General features: G+C 38.9%; 1 protein-coding gene across 1 annotated transcript; it reads right to left on the bottom strand.

The window, feature by feature from the left end:
* Positions 1–410: 410 nt before the first annotated feature.
* On the bottom strand, positions 411–19,375 carry LOC135990446 (mutS protein homolog 4-like). The gene is given in 15 exon segments (XM_065638137.1): positions 411–596; positions 933–1,021; positions 2,714–2,888; positions 4,376–4,504; positions 5,065–5,183; positions 7,013–7,137; positions 7,968–8,071; positions 8,483–8,619; positions 10,828–10,884; positions 10,887–10,996; positions 11,546–11,610; positions 12,006–12,080; positions 16,137–16,204; positions 17,507–17,679; positions 19,287–19,375. Coding segments are annotated over 15 exon segments (1,701 nt in total).

The raw sequence follows: 19,375 nt of genomic DNA, 5'->3' as shown, positions 1-19,375 counted from the left end.
CTGGCCAGTAGCTCCCGCTACAGTTACAAAGCGGCAGCACGAGAGCTCGCCCGTGCAAGGCAAGGGGACCATCTGTTTCAAAGGCTGCTTTTTGTTAGGCAAGATCTTTCGTATCAGATGTAAGAGCTATAACACCAGAGATATCACACAGAAAATGCTAAATGTTATACAACTCTTTTGTCTCTAAAATAATGAAAGGGATATAGTTCATTATCAAAAAGAACTGTGTTCCTCATACAAAGTAAATGCTTATCTCAGGTATGTTTTGGGGAAAAAGCATGAAGGAGATGGCCTTTCAGTACTGAGGATAATAATTTAGTAACATATGAAAAGCAGTGTTTTCTAATACTATGGAAAAAATAAAATCATCTTGCAGTCATAAAAGTTGGAGCAACAGCCTATGTTACACATTACCATTGCTCATCATTTTGTCCAGGTGCAGGACAACTGGCTTCGTACTTTTTCTTTAAGCCTTTCAAATACATACGCAAACTCTCTGGATCCAGTCGAGAATTCCTGGCGGTCTGAACCAGTCTCATCGCTAACTGGTACACAGCTCTCTGTTTCATCATCTCGGGAGTGCTCTTCTGCCTGTGCTGTTCTTACAAACATACGCATGTATTAAAACATGAAATCGGTGATGTCCTATTATTAAAATACTAGTATTAGCTATTTTCAAGGCTATTTCTGATCTCCTGATTCTTGGTTTGTACACCAACATCACATCCCAATACTCCTTAACCCTAAGGACTGCTTTGTATTGTCGCCTAACGGTGACCTTCAGTGTAATCTTTTATAACGGGTTCTGGAAATACCCATCTATTTTCATAAAACCATAGGCACTGCTTATCCTTTATCCTTTCAGGAACTGAAAACTTATTTGAGTTTTATAAAAATGGCAAATTACAGTATTGTAATTTTCTACTACATACCAAAATTTGTTTTGCGATATGATTCGTGATTTCCTTTGCATCCAAAATTACAGATGATGGTAGGGAGGAAACTTCGGCAGCTTTTAATCCTAAACATATAAAATACAAATCAGGAAATTTTTTAAATTTTTTGCATTCCAGTGTTTGCCAGAATTAACCTAGCCTGCTTTCTAAAGGATGAAGTTTTCATTTTTATTAAAATAATTTTATTATATGTTTTTTCTTTGTCTTCTTTTTCAAGAGTAAACTATATGGTTCTGAGAGTTACAAAATAAAATGTCTAATTTGCTACTTCTAAGATACACTCCCACATAAAGTTACTGCTGGTAATACTGTAACTGGGCAAAATGAAACACATCAGGGATTAAAGGAAAAAAAGGGAAAAGGTTAAAAACGGCACAGTGGTGTTAACAGCTTTCTCCATTTGGTTTTTGTTGATTTGTGGGGGGTTTTGTTTGCTTGTTTTTTGTTTTTTTAATCTGGCAGGTGAGAAAATACTGAGGTTGTGCTAAATACGCTCTCCATTAAATCCAGACATCCAGTGGATATGGATGTCATGTTCCAACTTCTACTCTGCTGCGAGTACCCAAACTGCCAGATACTCAGGGTAAGAAAGAGATGTAAAATATTTTTTCTGCCCTAACATGATTTTTTTTTACATTTCATTTGCCTGTGGTCCTGGCTGTTCTGAGGAAATTCTGTGCTGCATCAGGTGCTTTAATACTGTAGGGTTAAAAACCAAAAAGGGTCAAGAAGAGCCATTGCACGCTTTCTTCGAATGGAGCTTTGCTCACGTAAGGTAGAGCCAAGACGCCAACACTGAGTTACCAAAGGTCTCCAGTTCTCTGAGAACACTCTCTAAACACAGGATTTTTCTGAGTGGTGTTGTAGCATCTGAAATTGAGCTTGTGCTGCCAAAGGTAAAGGAACTTATTCTGAAATTCTGATAAGGAAGCATTTTAAATCCAGTTAATTGAAGTTTGGCTGGAATAATTTGCAGTCTTCAGTTATCACTACTTTGCACAAAGTCACATTTTGCTAATTTCCCGTTGATTAAATGTCACCTAAATCAAGGATCCCACTTCAGAATCTGGTGTTTGAAAAACAGGATCTCTGTAACTCTTTAAAACATGTAGTTACACCTTACTGTCACTCACTCCTTTCTTTATTGACCCATAATCTGTCAATCTCTACAGTCTTCAGTGTTATTTATTCTGAAGTTAAAAGAGAAGTAAAGCCACTTTCCGGAGCACACTGATGCTTTAGTGGAACCTTCCAAAATAGCCTTAGGCTGATGCAGTAAAATTCCTGCCCTTTTTTCAAGAAACACGATTCCTTTTTGCTAATCAAAAAGGGCCAAGCTGCTATTTAACTGATAAATCACTACTTATGGCAGACACATCATGAGTTCTTTGTAACACAAACCTCAGCATTCACAGCATTTAGTTTCTCCAGAGCTTTACCCAAGTACTGTGTGCTCAGAACAACTCATCTCATTCAAACAGAGGTGAATCAAGTAGCTAATGACATCACTAATTTTTTTTTTTACTATGAAATTTCATCTAAGTTCTTCCTTTTACCTCAAACTACTATTTCACTACATGGTTACTTAAAACATTCAAGTAATTTGGAACATCCTACAGATCTGCAGTTGTTCCCCTACGAGAGAGACACAAACTCAGCAGAAATCTGTTAGCAGAAAAATATTGTTAGATGTCTAATAACTGAAATAGTATCTTTTACAATCTTTACTAAGTTTAAGTCTTAGTAGAATCCATTACCATAGTTCTTTTCCTCCGTACAGCCTTTAGAGAGTGTGTAAGTGTAAGCAATTTTCTCTTTATTTCCAGCATTGCTTCTGACATGTTGCACTTCAAAGTGGTAATTTTCCACATTGGGATATAAAGCATCTATATGACACAGTTCCAAAAAATGTGTAGCAAACAATGTAAATGCCTAAATAAGGAAACAAGAAATAAAATTTATTTTGGAAATGATCCTAGAATAAATTACAATAAATAAGAAAAATTAAATTATCTCACAGATGTCCAGGTTTTCCTCAAAAACATTGAAAATTTGTCTTTAAATTACTAAAGCAAATTAAAATCTTTAAGCCATGAGTTCTATCGCTGGCAAGGATATCTTTTCCAAGTGGGGATTTTCCCACTCCTTCCTCAATAGAAGTTAAAGAATATCAGAAGTAACAGGAAATCCATGATGCTTACAAAATTTGACTAGGGTTAAATAGAATGATTGTCAAATGGTTGCCTTAATACTCCCAAGGAATGTTTTGCCAAAAGTACAAGCCACAGAAAATATCTGAGCGTTTCAAACCAAACCACAGAAGTACTCTGGATAAACTCTGGAGAGAAACAAAACACCTACACACTCATTTCAAAAAGCTGACGCCAGCCTGAGGCTGATCGCACGACTACGAACAGAGGTGAAACTTCCGACCCAGCTGAAACCATCTCCCACTCTTCTGAACAAGCCTCTCACCTCTGTGACCAGTTCCGAAGTTGTGCAGAGCTAGCAGTCTTTTGGAAAGGTAGCAGCCGGGTACAGAGGTTCACCTTTGACATTCAAGCATCCAAAGCTGTACTGAGCACAGCCAGGACTGGGTTGTTCTCTTCCTAGACAGAGATGCAAGCTTGCAAGCCAGCTGGAGGGAGACGGTGACCGCCGCACTGGTTTTGGCCGAGACAGCGCCAGCTTTCTTCACAGCAGCTTGTACGGTGCCACGTTTTGGATTTGTGTTGGTGACACACCCGTGTTTTAGCTGTGGCTGAGCAGCGTCAAGGCCTTTTCTGGTCCTGCTGCTGCCCCGCCAGGGCAGGCTGGGGGTGCACAGGGGCTGGGAGGGGACACAGCCGGGACAGCTGACCCCACCGGCCCAGGGGACATCACGCGACACGATGCAGCAACAAAAGCTGCGGGGAGGATGGAGAAAGGAGGGGCGTTCAGAGTCAGGGTGTTTGTCCTCCCACGTCACCGTGACGTGTGCTGAAGTCCTGCTGACCTGGGGACAGCTGAACACCCGCCTGCGATGGGGAGCAGTGGATGGAACCCCCGTTTTGCGTTGCTCGCACGCACAGCTTTGCTTTACGTATAACTGTCTTTATCTGAGCTCACGTGTTTTCACACTTTTACCCTTCCAATTCTGTCCCGCAGCCACTGTGGGGGAGCGAGCGAGTGGCTGCGTGGGGCTTGGCTGCCCACCGGGGTTAAACCACAGCAGCCAGTGAACAGAAGCACAGTTTCTGTCAGCATTTTTTCATCACCATAATTCTTACTTTTCACCAGGTATGAAAAAAAATCATATTTGGGCAAGAAATCTGTACAAAACTCAAGGTAAATTACGAGAAAAAATTATATTTACTTTCAGTATGAGAAAATAATTAAAAGGTTTGTTTTGTGGGGGGTTTTTTTCAAAACAGAATTACCTTTAAATTCAACAGATATTCACAGGCAGCATAGCAAATGCCAATACCTTCTTCAGCACTGGTACCTCTGCCAAGTTCGTCCATGATGATAAGTGATTTGTCATTAGCGTTTTGTATGATATATGTTATCTAGGAAAATATTTAATGTGTTATCATTCCTATAAATGCTCGTTAAAAAATCCCTAATAGGCATACTACTGCTAATAGGAATACTTCGTGTTATTCAGATGAAACGCAGAAATTTGAAAAAATCTTGTCACATCCACAAATTTTACCTTTTCACAGCTTTCAAATAGCTATCAATTCTAATCAAGCAAAGACTCACACTACAGCACTCTCTTCCACTGAACGTATCATTTTCCCTCAAAATCATATCGGTTTGGGAGAGGGAATCGAGAGGGCTTGGGCTCCTACGAATAATCATTTAAGGTCTAAGACATAACAAAACATTGAAACTCCTGTCCAACAGAGCACTGATTTTTATTCATATTCGGATACCTTTTCATTTAAGATGTGCCTCGTTCTCTAGGGTTTACCATCAAGGTAACAGATGAAAGGTAAATTTTGGACTACTATTCAAAGTACACTCTTTCAGTGGAAAAATATATATATATACACACACTAGTACAATTTCTATTAGCTTAACAGTAAAAATGAGCCTTGGATCCTGGATTAGCTATGTTTAATACCTCTTTCATTTCCTTCATGAATGTTGAAGAATTTGTTTCTATATCATCATCCATACCTATTCTGGTAAAAATTTGCTCTGCAATTCGAAAAGAACAATACTCTGCTGGGACATACGAACCTACAAAACAAGTAAAATATTAGTTTTCTCACACCAGTGTGGCAAATGCCAATTTCCCTGAATATGCCAGTGGGGAAAAAACAAAGAAACAAACAAAACCAAAACCGACAATAAAACACCAAATCAGATTTACACTCGGTCTTCCTGCATTGTAGAGAATGCATCTTGTTCTTGTTCTATAAAGTTTCATAAGATTATGTTCAGTCATTACTTTTTAAGAAAAAATTGCTATATAGATACCACGATTAAAGAAGCTTGTCAATAAAACCTTACAAAATCATGCGCCTGAAGCTGTGTGTCAGTCTAAAGGGATGCAAAAGTGAGAATAAACACTAGGATTAATTTACATTTCTGTAGCCATTGAATTACTAATCCCAAGGAATCTTAGTTTCCCCAAAACAATATTATATTGGCTTAATCAGACTTTGAGGCTTGTTACTTGTATTGAATAGAAAAGTAAACCTGTCAAAAGACTTCACAGTCTCCTTTATTCCTGTTAAACTCATGTTTTTGACAGCAATTCCTGAAGAACTTGCAGTTGCTGGAGACTGGACTCACAAACACAAAGCAGATAAATTTTATTCTCCACTGCTAAGTAGTTTCATTCTAGAGTTAGGGTCAGCCTACTAAGGTCTTTCTCCTGTGCTACAAGCCTTACCTTTATATTTAAGGTAAAAATCATGAGGAACTCCTGAGTATAGGGATGAGTCTGTTAGACATTACAAATATTTGTTTTACTTTCATAATTTTAGTGATAGAACCTTGTAGTATTTAGTATTACTTTTATTTGAAGTAGTTGATTATTTATCTATTAATTCTGCTTGGCTGCAAGTACATTTCTCTTTTTCTGTATCACTGATGTATGCTCAAGATCATCTGTTCTTTTGGATGACGAGCACACACGCAGCCTGGCAGCCACACTTCAAGGACGCTCACTATCAGTCTAACATAATGTGCCAGACTGGGTTAATGTGCTCCAAAGAATTAAGGCAATACCACTGTGCTTCTCCTATAGACACACTGAGGAGGCTTCCAGATACGCAGAAAGGGCCCCATAACTTTCCAGTGTCAGACCCAAAACCTTGCAGTGACCTCTGTCAGCAACAGAAGACTGAAAACTACTGGTTACTATTTAAATAGAATCTTATTCTACAAGACAAATCATTCAGCTTCATAAATATTTTTAAATAGAAAACAATAAACGTGCTGCCAAAGATTACTAATACGGTACACTCTTAATCACCAATCTGTGAGACGGCTTCCAGACCTGATTTATTATCTACACCATACTGTACTGCAGATAAGTATCTCAGGTCAGCATTAATTGAAGACAATGTGCAGAATGAGCAATATGCAGGTAAGTACAAGATCCTGGATTCCTTAGAAGATTCTACTTCCAAAATTGTCTAAAAATGCTACAGAAATTGAAGTGGATAAACAACAGTAGCCACATTTTGTTTTATGGTATTTACATAATGTTGATCCGCTTATATTAACTTGTGCCCTTTCAGAACAGAACTGTAAATTCAGAGTGTTCAAAGACTTCTTGCTTTTGAATAGAATACGCTTAAACTGGCTATCTTGAAAAGACTGGCTGTGAAGACTTGCAGCAGCTAAATGGCAGGATGTAATTTCAATGAATGGAGACAGAAAGAAGATCAGCACAAAACTGGCAATGATAGACCAGAGACACTCACCTAAAGCCTACGGAGACCCAAAAAAAGAAGTCATGTGGGCTTACCAATTGGAGAACCAGACCAAACAGCCTGGATATTCTCCAACAGGAGGGTCTTTATCTGGCCCATGACATAATCAATGAAGAAACTTACCATAATCAAACAGAGTGCAGGCGTGGGCAAACGAGAGCAGCATATCCAGCATGGACACAATGTCAGACAGCTTGTACAGGCAATGAATGTGCTCATAGATCTCGTTCAGTAGTTTACACACTATTCTGAAATGAGACGCTGATTTTGTTGTTGCACAGTACATACTGTCACTTTACACAACTTGGAGAAATAAAGCAAGCTAATAATGTTCGTACTCCGTACATCAGCATAGGAGGTTACCCATAAAATGCAATCACCTCTGCCAGATGCAAGCAAATGTATAAATTTACCTGAAGCAAATTCAAATCTTATACCGTCATCTCAGGTCAAATTCTGCTATCAGACACAGGACACATAGCTCACATGGCAACAGCTCATAAGAAAGCTTCACGAGAGAATGAACTAAAAATATAGCTATGGAATCACATATGTTTTATTAATACATCAAATGCAACTCTTAATTCCCCTAGGTCTTCACATTAATAAAAACCCCACATAGTTTCTAGAAGGAATTTCCATAAAATTTACATGCAACATTACACTTAGTGAGTCTTCTGAAATAGGCAGCAGAGCAACCTGACACGCGGCAAGGACAAAACACAGATATAGACAGTTCTACTGGAAATGCAAGGAGTGGATTAAAAGTAACAAGTCGGCATTACAAAATCAATGCATTGTGTCATTTTGTGTAGGTAATTCACCCATAAAAATTTAGTAAATATTAAGGCCACCCTTATTAATAAATGCCTATATATTTGTAGTCATGTTTAACACAATACACGCTTTATGAGGTTTTTTTAACTCAAGAAGAATGCTGGATCGGTGTCGCTTTGGATTATTTCTGTAAATAGCCATAACTTAACAGAAAGACAGCTTTAAGAAAATGTGCAATTAGCTGTTAATTGGACAAAGTAAATGTAGTTAGCAAATATTAAATAGTTTTAAATGGTCTTACAAGTAGGTCATGTGATAGATTTCTCTCAGGGACTCCTGACATCTTTCATTCATTTTTATTAAATCTGCTGAAGTGAAGCTGTATGTGTTTTTCATTTTAGTGATCTACAGGGAATTCAAACCAACAATAAGAACTTGCCATATTATCAGAAACAGTTTCTAAAAAGCAAACTGGTAACAATATGGGGGCGGGGGCGCAGGAGTGGAAGAAACACCACCTGGTTTCATTTTTCCCATATAAATTTTTATGAAAAAAGCCTACAATAGAGTGCAGTTATCAGCAAGGTATACAACTTCATATCTACACACAACATAACTGCATGTAATTGCACATTTCTGACCATATTAACTACAAATACGGCAGCTATAAAATTATCAGTTATACCTTCATTTACTTCTAGATATCGTCACTGAAATTATTTTGTTGCTTAAGTTACTGTATAAAGTGTGCTTTTTTAATGTATTATACATTAAGTATACAAACATATTACGAAAAAACAAATCTAGTACCGATACCTTTGTGAATTCTGAAGGAAGTTGGCCGTTGGGTAATGCAGAACAATCAACACTCATCTGGATAAAAAACCCACGAGCAGAGCTGAAGCTTGTTTTCATTGGTAGGTTGTACTTTTCTGCAAGTTGTGTTATCATACCTACATAAACCAAATAAAGATTTGACCCAAATTACACATATATGTTTGTGTTGCACAAAGATGCACACTGTTACTGGGATTTACAGGCATCGAATCTGTCAGGTAAGTAACATGATAAAAGGCCGTAGAGGTGGGTCTTCAGGGAATTATTTAAGTAACATATCAATGCAACAGATCTGGTGGCATAAAGTTATTGGGAGAAAAATTCCAGTGGAGAATCAGATAAATTCATGTGTTCTTGAAAGACGGTTCATGCATTCAAACAACTCCCAGGTGGGCCTAACTATGGAAAGTTTGCTCAAGCACTTAGCGTCACTGTCTAATTAGCAGACAAAATACCAACTGTAGACTGGGGACTCTCAGTTTTCAACTAGTTCATGACTCTGAGGGATCTTCTTTCCACACACTGCAGGTAATGCTTTACATTTGCAAACCCCTCCTTAAATCCATCTTGTTCCTGGCTGAGAAGATACCATATGTGGAAAACTGTCGGGTGACAGAAGAATTTGTCCTGTTAAATCACAGGAATTTTGAATACTGCAAAGATGATCATAGTGTGGTACTCCTCTGAGAAGAAAGGATGGAGCGAGTTAGTGGTGTTTCCCTGCTGCTCACTGCCCTAAGCCCTTGTCTGTCTTGTGCTGCGGACCCCACAGCTGGACACAGTGCTCAGGCAGGGTCTCACCAAAGCAGAACAGAGCGGGAGAACCTCTTCCCTCAACCCGCAGGCCACACTTCTTTTGATGTAGGCCAGGACACTTGGCTTTCTGGGCCGCGAGCACACATTGCCGGCTCATGTCCAATTTTTTGTCCACAAGTATTCCAGAGTCCTTCTCTGCAATCCACGCATCCCCCAGCCTACGCTGACACCAGGGACTGCCCTGAGTGCAGAGCCGCACACTTGGCCTTGTTGGACTTCAAGAGGTTCACACAGCTCCGCTCCTCCAGCCTGCCAGGGTCCCTCGGGGTGTCACCTCTTCCCCCCGGCAAATCAACGGCGCCGCTCAGCTGGGTGCCGCCTGCAGACTTGCCGAGGGTGCACTCGGTCCCACTATCTGTGTCACTGAGGAGGGTCCTAGCACGGACCCTTGAGGGACACCACTCATTACTAGATTCCACCTGTACATCGAGCCATTGACTGTAACTCTTTGGATGCGACCACCCAGCCAATTCCTTACCCATCTCATATCCATCTCTCATTCTTTAGTCCATAAGTCAAACCCATCTCTCTCGAATTTAGTGATAAGGATGTTATGGAGGACCATATCAAAGGCCTTACAGAAGTCCACGTAGATGACATCAGTATTTCAGTCTTGGAGTCCCTTAGAGTTTAATCCAGTAAAGTGGAAAAGAAAGAAGAATCCCTTCTGCAAGCGTGTGCGCTACAGTGAAAACGGTTAAGGTGAACACATCTGTTCACATGTTCTGGAATCCTAGCAGCTACCAAATTTTGGAAGGTTTAGGAAATAAAAAACAATAGCGTCTGTACTTTTCACTATGTAGAATGTCAGACTAGAAGAAAACAGGAAGCTCACAACATGAGACAGATGCTAAAGTTTCTGATGCTCTATGAAGTTTCCAATTATATAGTAAACTAAGATGATGGTCCTTTAGCTAGAAATCTACACTTTATTCTAAAAAAAAAAATATATATATATATATGTCCATTCCAGATGATTTTTTTCCTTCTGTTTTGACTTAATGATAAACAGGAAGGTTCCTAATGCACAGAAAAAGACATTATGCTAAAATTCCTTTTGTTTGTATTTTCCAACTCTTAATAGCTTGGCTAAAAAGTAGTCCACAGATAGATCAAGACTGCTTAAAATACAAAGAACAAAGAACTCATTCAGATATTTCAATTCAGAAAGCTAAAACGAAGATTTATATGTTTTACACAGAATGTTTTAGTTGGAATAACTCGGCTACATTACTTTAACTTTTTTGTACAACTCGGTTTTAAATACAGGAATTACAATATAGTTGTTCAACTTCATTAAAATAAAACTGAAGTTTTATCTACAAAAGGAGAATCTCAATATGTATCTCAAAAGTACTTCAATTAATTATAAATGACAATCAGTTTACGCTAATACTAAACACCTTTTACATAGGAAAAGGTTACAATCATATGATTACATGGCTTCTATATGCCAGGTGCAATGCACTTTGAACTCTAAATAAATAAAAAACTTGGTTTAGAAATACCTGCTATGTCATCGACAATTTCTGTGTATGTTCTATGAGCTATGTCAAGGAATTCATTATGTTAGGCTTCACAGCATAGCATTTCTGGGTCCTCATACTCAGACATCCTTTTGTGTACCTTGTATCATCATTAATTACAGTTGTAATCTTTTCAAGTACTATTCCAAACCTGCAAGATTAGTTGTATTGCTAATTAGCTACACAATATTTTACAATTTGTATTTGCAATATCATCCCCAAATTACAAATAAGAGTATTACAAATAACTGAAGCAAATTATCTACTGTTACACTAAACACTAAATTTCACGTCTGTTTTTGTCTCAGAATTAAGTATGACTATATTTACGTCTCACCAAAGATATAATTCAAATCTTTGGAGATATAAGCTCTTTCTCAAATACACAGCCAACCGTTGATTTTTGCATTATTATGGGGACTCCAGGAAACCACTACTTCTGTCTTTTAAGAATTATTTCTAATTGAGTGCAGTTCATCAGCAATTGCAGTATCATAGCTAACCTTCTTTTTTTGCTTTTTCCCCCTGTATTTATTTGTTAGTTGAAAATTGGAATGTTGACAATTAAAATCTGCTTTTAGGCAAAATCATTAAGCTATACCTGTAACTACAAATAAGCAAAGCTTCAACATCTTTAATCTTACAGACATTCTTAAAATTAGAATTTCTAACATACTAGCTAAAGTATTACGACAAATACCTTGTATCTTCAAGAGAATTGTAATAAACCTTTAGCAGCGACGTGTTACAGCTTCTTAATGCAGCCTGTTTAAGATTAGAATGCAGACATGAACGGTTACTTCTTTTTGTAGCCCTTTTAAAAGACTGAAAGCTTTTAGATTCTCTGATGCTTATTAGTGGTTGCATAAGCAGCTTAGAGAATCTGAGCAGGAGTTTCAGTTAATTGTTTGTTATGACAGGATTTCAGTTCTTAAGAGTGTTAGATTCAAATGCATACTTCCAATTGGCTTAAGACAACAAACTACATTGGCAGTATTGTGTTCTGCAAGATACAAAGTAATTTTTTTTGTTGACCCAATGATCCCTATCTGTCCCTTCCAACTTGAGATATTCTATAATCTATGACATTTAACAAACTGCACTGTATAACATTAAGGACAAAATGGTCTCTATTCTAAAAAATGACAGAGATAGCTTACTTTTAGAGGTTCCACAAGTTCAAGAGTATGCTTCAGGTAGATTAAATTAGTTATTTTTGATTCAGCGGTTTTAACCTGTTGAAAAATTTTACAAATATTGGAAGTGTTTGTATATCTACCTGTTTAAAAAAAGTACTTAAGAACTAGCAGAACTCATACTGTTAACTGTAATAGATTTATACTTCTAATGAAAATTGCTAAAATACTTCATAAGCTCACTTTGACAACTTGATATGCGACTGCATTAAAAAACTACCTAATTTTTACATAGTTCTTACAGGAATTATAACTGAACCAGCCTTGAAAGTGGACCTTTGTACATGCTGCATTTCAGGTTCAAAGGGAGAAAATGAATGAATACAGCCATAGTTGATAACTAAAATGCAGCCTATCCTTTACAGCATCTGAAATTAATTTGTCCACAGTCACTCTGATATGCAAAGCATAAGGATTCAGAGAAGTGGCTGACTGTGTTTTTGTGCTATAGTCTTTAAGTCCTACAGATTTAAGTGCCATGTCAGTGGATCTAGTTTAACTTTTGTATTTCCTGGAAATTAATTTAAACCAAAAATACCAGCACCTTCTCCCTGTGAGAAAAGGAAACCATTTATCACATGTCTGGAACTTCTTCAGGCACAGAATCTACTGAATTTGTTCTTAAGATGGGTGACCAAGTAATCCAGAACAGGTGGTCCTCATTTCCACCGAACATTGGAAGTTGATCCAGCTCCTAGCGATCCTTCATAGATCATAGGCTGGTTTGAGTTGGAAGGGACATTTAAAGGCCATCTAGTCCACCCCCCTGCAATGAGCAGGGACACCTTCAACTAGATCAGGCTGCTCAGAGCCCCGTCCAGAATGACTGGGACGAGAGGGTCTTTTAAGGATATTGTTTTGTCCAGATATCTTTCATTTGCTTGTATATGCAGATTACGTAAGAGGAAGTACTTGATTTCACCGATGACATGATTTTTCAAGCAACACATCTCAACAAGATTGTCAGTTGACAGTCCTCCTTAGGATGAGAGAATGTTCATGTTGAACAAGCCACGAACCCTTGTAGTGATTGAAACTGGGGGCTTTTCAGACAAGCACCATCTGCTGCCTGTGCCAGAGACTCACGAGAATTGTGTCTCAAAGGTTATGGCAACAACAGTCCAGCCCGCAGTGATGAGTCACTGTCAGACCGAAAAGAATCCCGTCTCAGACACTGTGTCCAGTAGCAGCAGATGGGGCACCCAGGAGAAGGTGAATCGCGATTTACACCCCAACACAAGCCGAGGAGCCGCAGCCAAAGGCCGCGGCTGACACAGGACGGGGACGTGCCGGAGGGCAGGAGCTCCGGCTGCTGATCGGCCCAGCGCAGCACAAAGGGAAAAGCCGAGACCCTTCGAGATGTCTCAGGACTTTTCCCTTTTTGTCACCGCCCAGACTTCCCGAACTACAAACCCGGCAGCTCAGCCGGGCCTGCGGGGGCCACACATCCCTGGTCCGGACTGCAAGTCCTGCCGGCCGCGCTGGGGCCGCGACGGCCAGATCCTCACGGGCTTTCTGCCCTTTGTTCTCTATTCCTTTCCTATATCCCTATTTCTTTGCCTCTCCCTCTATGAGTGGTATAACATAAGGCTTGCAGCCACAAAACTCTTTTGTGTAAATCCTTTTGCTGTTAAACTGTTCACCAATTTGGCTTAAGTAGCATAAATCTTCCTGCTGCTGCCGATTCGTCTGCTAATTGGGCCAAGCTGCAAAATAAAAGGTGTTTGGGTTTTTTTTGTTTATGGTCCTTGAGTATCCCATATACTCTTTTCTAACTAAGGGAACCACGAATCTGAGTCACCTCCCCCCCCACACCTCTGGGCAGGACGTGACAGCCGGGGGAACATTCTGCAGTGAAAATTTTTATGGAGAGTGGGAGTGGAATATATGGAATAGGGTAATAAAAGCAAGTCAGGACTTGAATTAACATGTCTGTTGCATGAATTATATGCTCTGCTATATTGCAGCCAGTTAAGATTGAAAACAGCGCAGTTAAAAGTTTGGTGTACACGGTCCCGTGTATACACGAAGACATCCAGCCAGTTTTAGTCGTACACCTGATCTTTCCTTCATGTTACAGATCTCTGCAATGAAAGCTGGGAGCAATAAACATTCAGCTTTCTGGATATGTCATTAAAGAGATTTTTCTGCATTTATTACAGTCTTGCTGGAGCCTGTACCTGATTCCTTTAACTGGCATTAGACAAGTAATTTACCAAGCAGGTAAGTCAGCACGCAAGAAGAAAAAGTTGTAAGTCCCTATGATGCTGGCACACCAGCGCAAACACAGGCAAGCAGAAGCCTCAAACGCATTGGCAGAAATACCCTATTCAAGTACAGCAGGCAAATGTAACTTACAATCGAACGGTTACAATATGCCTAGTAGAAAAAAAGCTGAGGTTCAGTGACCTCAGGCTCACAGTGGTTACTGCTGTGTCTGGTCTCAACCAAGATCCAGGAGTAAGCTACACGTATTTATCCTGTTTTGATGTTTGTAATGCATGTGTTAATGTACAGATTAATATACAAAGCAAGGTCTGATGAAAAAACCTTTCTTTGAAATGCATTAATAGTCACTAGGAGGGAAGAGAGTTTTTATACCCTCCAGCAATTTCTGTTTACAAACTAGTGAAGAAGAAACACTGGTATACTGAAGGAAGAGAAACTTCAGTTTAGTTAATCACAACTATCTCCTGGTTTAAAACATTACAGAGTGATTTTCAAGGCAAAGATTATCTCTGTCTTCAGCTCCTAAAAGACTTCGAAGGGGAAATTCTCTGTAGATACTAAGGAGGAAAGAGGGGTTTGTAAGGAACGTGAATCTGAAGGAACATTCAGTAATTCTCCCAGGTGCTCTGTGATGGAGCCTTCCCTGTTCACCAGTTCCTGAGGCTCCAATGGCTGCAACACGAGGCACAGGGCGCTCACAGACTGAAACCGTGGCTGAGGGATAAAATGCCTTTCTGCTGAAGCCTTAACATAAACAGATCAAGTATTGCTTGTCTTTCGACTAAACTATGCTGTTATAAGCATTTATAGTTTTATTGTCTATTTATGCTTTTATGAATAAAGGCTTTTGTCTGCATTTCATTTTGGTCCACCTTGTAAGACGTGTGATTTAAGGTAAAAGATAAGAGCAGGGCACTCTTTTAATTCGTAAGACAGGACCCTGAGAAAACTTCACAGGAATCAATTCTTCACTACATTACTTATTCCTTGCATTCAAAGGTTAACAGAAAAGCACAGGTCAAGGTGAGAACTGCTCGCAGAAGGGGCTTCCAGACATTATTGATAACCCGGCTGTGTCCCTGTGTGCTCGGAGCTGAGGTTCTCTGCTGATGAGAACGCTCCTGTCTCACTTGGTGCGGCTTCTGCTCTGCAAGGACATGTATTGTTTTCTGTCAGGTGCTGTTCAGAGAGAACACTGAACGCCTGCATGAAAAACCTGCACTTAGCTCACACAACGTCTGGCTATTGGAAACTAACAGCCAAGTCTCATTTCTGACTTTGTATGTTTACACAATTGACTTAGTAATCAAATACAGTTTTATCTGTATTATAAGCACAGCTGAGCAAGGTCAAGAGTGCTTCTTAAGAACCTTTTTCAACATAATCTTTCAGACAATAAAGACTGATTTCTACTGATTTGTATTACATAAAAGCTAAGAAATTATTTAATTTCTAGTAAGAAAGATGCTTATTTTTCTTTTGGCTACTAAAACTTTTATTAATCTCCAAAAATTAGAGACTAAATGTCTGTTAACACTTTTTCCTTTTATGCTGATGTGAAGAAAATTCCTCTTTCGCCCTAGTACTGCCAAATAAGATCTACACTTACAAAGAATAAAGGTGGGGAGTGATGAAAAACTGAACATTTTTGAAGTCAGTTTGTATAAATTAAGGTAAATGTGATATTGAAGCAAACTCAAATTTTTCTAACGTTCTCCTACAAGAATCTCCTACTGCTGTAAAATAAGATATACTCTCACACTATGATAATATTACTCCATGTCTTTTTCCTATCATATCATGCATAGATATCAAATTTATATATAGTCAGGTAACTGATCGTCTAAGGTGTATTTCAAAACATACCATATCCTGCTATGGAACTTGTACCAAAAGGTAAAGTAGTTGTTCTGTATCCAGGAATTTTAAGATAACTGTAAAATGAAAGTAAACAGATCAGAAATTGAATGGAAATTGTAATAAAATCTTTTTTTTTTTTTTAATGCACACAAATACTTAGTGAAACTTATGCTAATCTTTTTCTTTCATTCTATCTTCACACATTATTTACCGGGGAAAAAACAGGTTAAAAATAGCTGCTATCTAAATTATTTTGTCATAACTATACAGACTATACTTAAACATGTAGTGAGTATTTTACAGGTGGACATATATCAATTCAGCAATATTCTTTTAGTTTGATTGAATCATACATCTCTTGTGATAAAGATTAAGATTACACGATCCATCTTCAGGTGGACTAACTCATATTCTGCTATTGTTTGTTTGGTTTGGTTTTTTGGTTTTTTTTTAGTTTGTCTGGACCACTATGTTTTATGAAGCAACAGGAAAAAATATCCATAGACAATAGGTATAACATCAGTGATGCCTTTATTTGGTTTTAATGTGTACATTACATATAATTGTGTCGTGGTTTGATCGTGGGGAGACAATCAAAAACCGCGGCAGACGTATTTTTCTCAGCCCTCTTCCCCCTTCCCTTTTTCCCTCCCCCTCCTCCCCCTTTTCACTAAGGACAGGCAATTTTGAGAGGAAAGGAAAAGGAGGACAGAGAGAAAAGAGCTGGAAAATTTGAAAACGTTTTACTAATGCTACTAAATAAACATAGAGAAAAATAATGCAGAACAAATATTATAGAACCAGTCTTGCAACTGTCAGCAGCTACGCCGGCAGGACCCCGCAGCCAGCCGGGACTAGAGTCAGCCTGTCACGAGGCCGCAGCTCGCAGGGACGGCAGAAAAGCAGCCGAGACAAAGCAGCAGCGAAGCGAAGCAGCGGAAGACCCGGCAGGAGAGAGAGAGAGAGAGAGAGAGTCCTTCTGTCTCCACCTTTTATATCCAGGCTGTCGTGAATGGGATGGAATACAACTCGTGGACACCTGACCCAGACCACCTCCTCTCGTTGCTCCCGCCGATGACCCAGGACAGCTTGTGTACTTCCAACACAGCGCACGCCCGGGCACAGAGGTAGAGACAAACGCAAATTCCTTGAAAAAGCTGTTGGCTGACTACTACCCATTTTATCTGAGAAAATCACTTTTCTTAGCAAAATACTTGAGAAAAATATCACTATCATAATAAAGATTAATTCCACTATGTGTCACCTGACAAATCACAAAAAAACCCCAACATATTGAGTCACATTGCATACTTTCACAGATTAGAAAAAATGTTTGAAAATAAATATAATATAATGTATTAAAAATAAACTACTACCTGCTTGAAGACCAAAAAAGAGCTGCTCATCCTGGAGTAATTCCTGAACACAGTCCAGTCTCGTGTTCATTGTTTCAGCATCAGCTGGTGGCTCTAGGATACTGGATCTAAGTCTGCGGCTTCCACCTGGAGTTTTAGTGTAATTTAGGACACCGAAAAGTGTGTGACCATTTCTTCGAAAACAAAATAGTTGTGAAGAATACACTCAGAAAACCAAAGATGCTGAATATCAAATTACGTTTTCAGGTAAGAGTATCCTACAAACTTGAGGTGTGCTTTTGGGATGCTTAGCACCCCCCTATGTACTATGTATGTTATATAAACTACAGCAGTTGAGAAAGTCAGGTAGTTTGATGTAATCTAATATAATATTAGCCCTCATTATATAATTTTCCAAAGTACAGAAATGCAATTACACTCAGTATTTTCTTCATTTTTTGTAGTAGTATTCCATTCCTACTGCCACGGTCCAGTTCACATTTTTCCTCTCAATTGAACTAGTTAAAACCAAACAAACCCTACAAAAGGAGATAAATTATCATCTGAGATCAAATACTAATCAGAACATTTTTATTAAAATAAATTTCTGAAAGTGATTTAAAATACTTAGAAGTCCAAGACATAAATAAGCTTTGATTTGATTTTTTTAAAGAACTGACTTTCAGTCAATACGGAAGGCAAATAACATACTTATGATTTATAAACATTATTTTAACGTTCATGGCTTTTGCATGTTACACATCCCAGGGTCTCACACTTAAGGATTGATTTTATCTGTTTAAAATAAACAGCCTATAATCTTTACATCTAGTTTGTACCTAAACAGTTTCAGAAACCTAAAGCATCTAAAGTCATTGAGTTGAAAGAGGGTAACTGAAAACACTGGGGCCATGAAAACATATTGATTGAAACAGAACTTGAATAGGGAGAAATGTGATCCAAGTACCACTCCTGGTGCAGGAAGCTCCAAGCGTTGTTCTCGTGGAGAACGACTGTGCAATCGAGTACCACATTGCACGGGACCATCCCTAGAGAAATTACTTTGTTTGCCGCTGTTCCGCAGAATTAAATTAAAACAAAACAACCTTTCAAGCTTCGAGTATTTATTTTGTGTAAAATGAATAAAACCTAGGCATTTTAATCCAACATAAGCAACTTCTTGTGGAAATGTTGCCTCTTTTATTTCACAATCTGTGAAATTTTGCATCAATATCATTTATAAGTTAGAATAAAACATAGACATCCATGTAAAGATGACTATGTATCATCTCTTCCCTCAATTCACTTGTAGGATTTCCTATGCTAGAAATTTTGTGCTGAAATGTAAGCATTTCTCTGTCCAAATATTTTTTAACTGCTCTAAATGGTATAAGTTCTGTCATGCAGAACTGAGTATAATGGTCAGGTCTTTGACAGAAATGTCAAGGAAACTTGGTGAAATACAACTTTACAACAGTGTAATTTGTAAACCTAAATACTCTGAGAATCTCTGTTGTTAATGACTTACAAAATACCTTTCTACCAGATTTCACCCGTTCACACCCAGTCGCCCTTCTACTCTCTGTACGGCTTCTCCCAGACAAGCCCACACAAAGTGAGACCCTTTCCCTGCAATCGGACCCCGGCAGCAGCAAACACCTGCACGAAGACTCTTGCGCTCTCCTGAGAGTCCCCGGACAGCAACTGCTGACACAGACACACTGTCCTCCCCACAGCCACAACGCTCCAGATGGGCACAGTTACAACTTTGTGCAAATTGGCCCATTATTTTACACCTTACCTGAACATTCTCTCTGCCTTGCGGCATTCCCCGCCGTGGAGCTCAGCCGCCTCCTCCTCTCCAGCTTCAGCACTCCGAGGGTCCTGCAT

The sequence above is a fragment of the Caloenas nicobarica genome, chromosome 6 (genome assembly GCF_036013445.1).
Source record: "Caloenas nicobarica isolate bCalNic1 chromosome 6, bCalNic1.hap1, whole genome shotgun sequence".
NCBI classification, from domain to species: Eukaryota; Metazoa; Chordata; class Aves; order Columbiformes; family Columbidae; genus Caloenas; species Caloenas nicobarica.
This window is presented reverse-complemented; position numbering and strand designations above follow the sequence as displayed.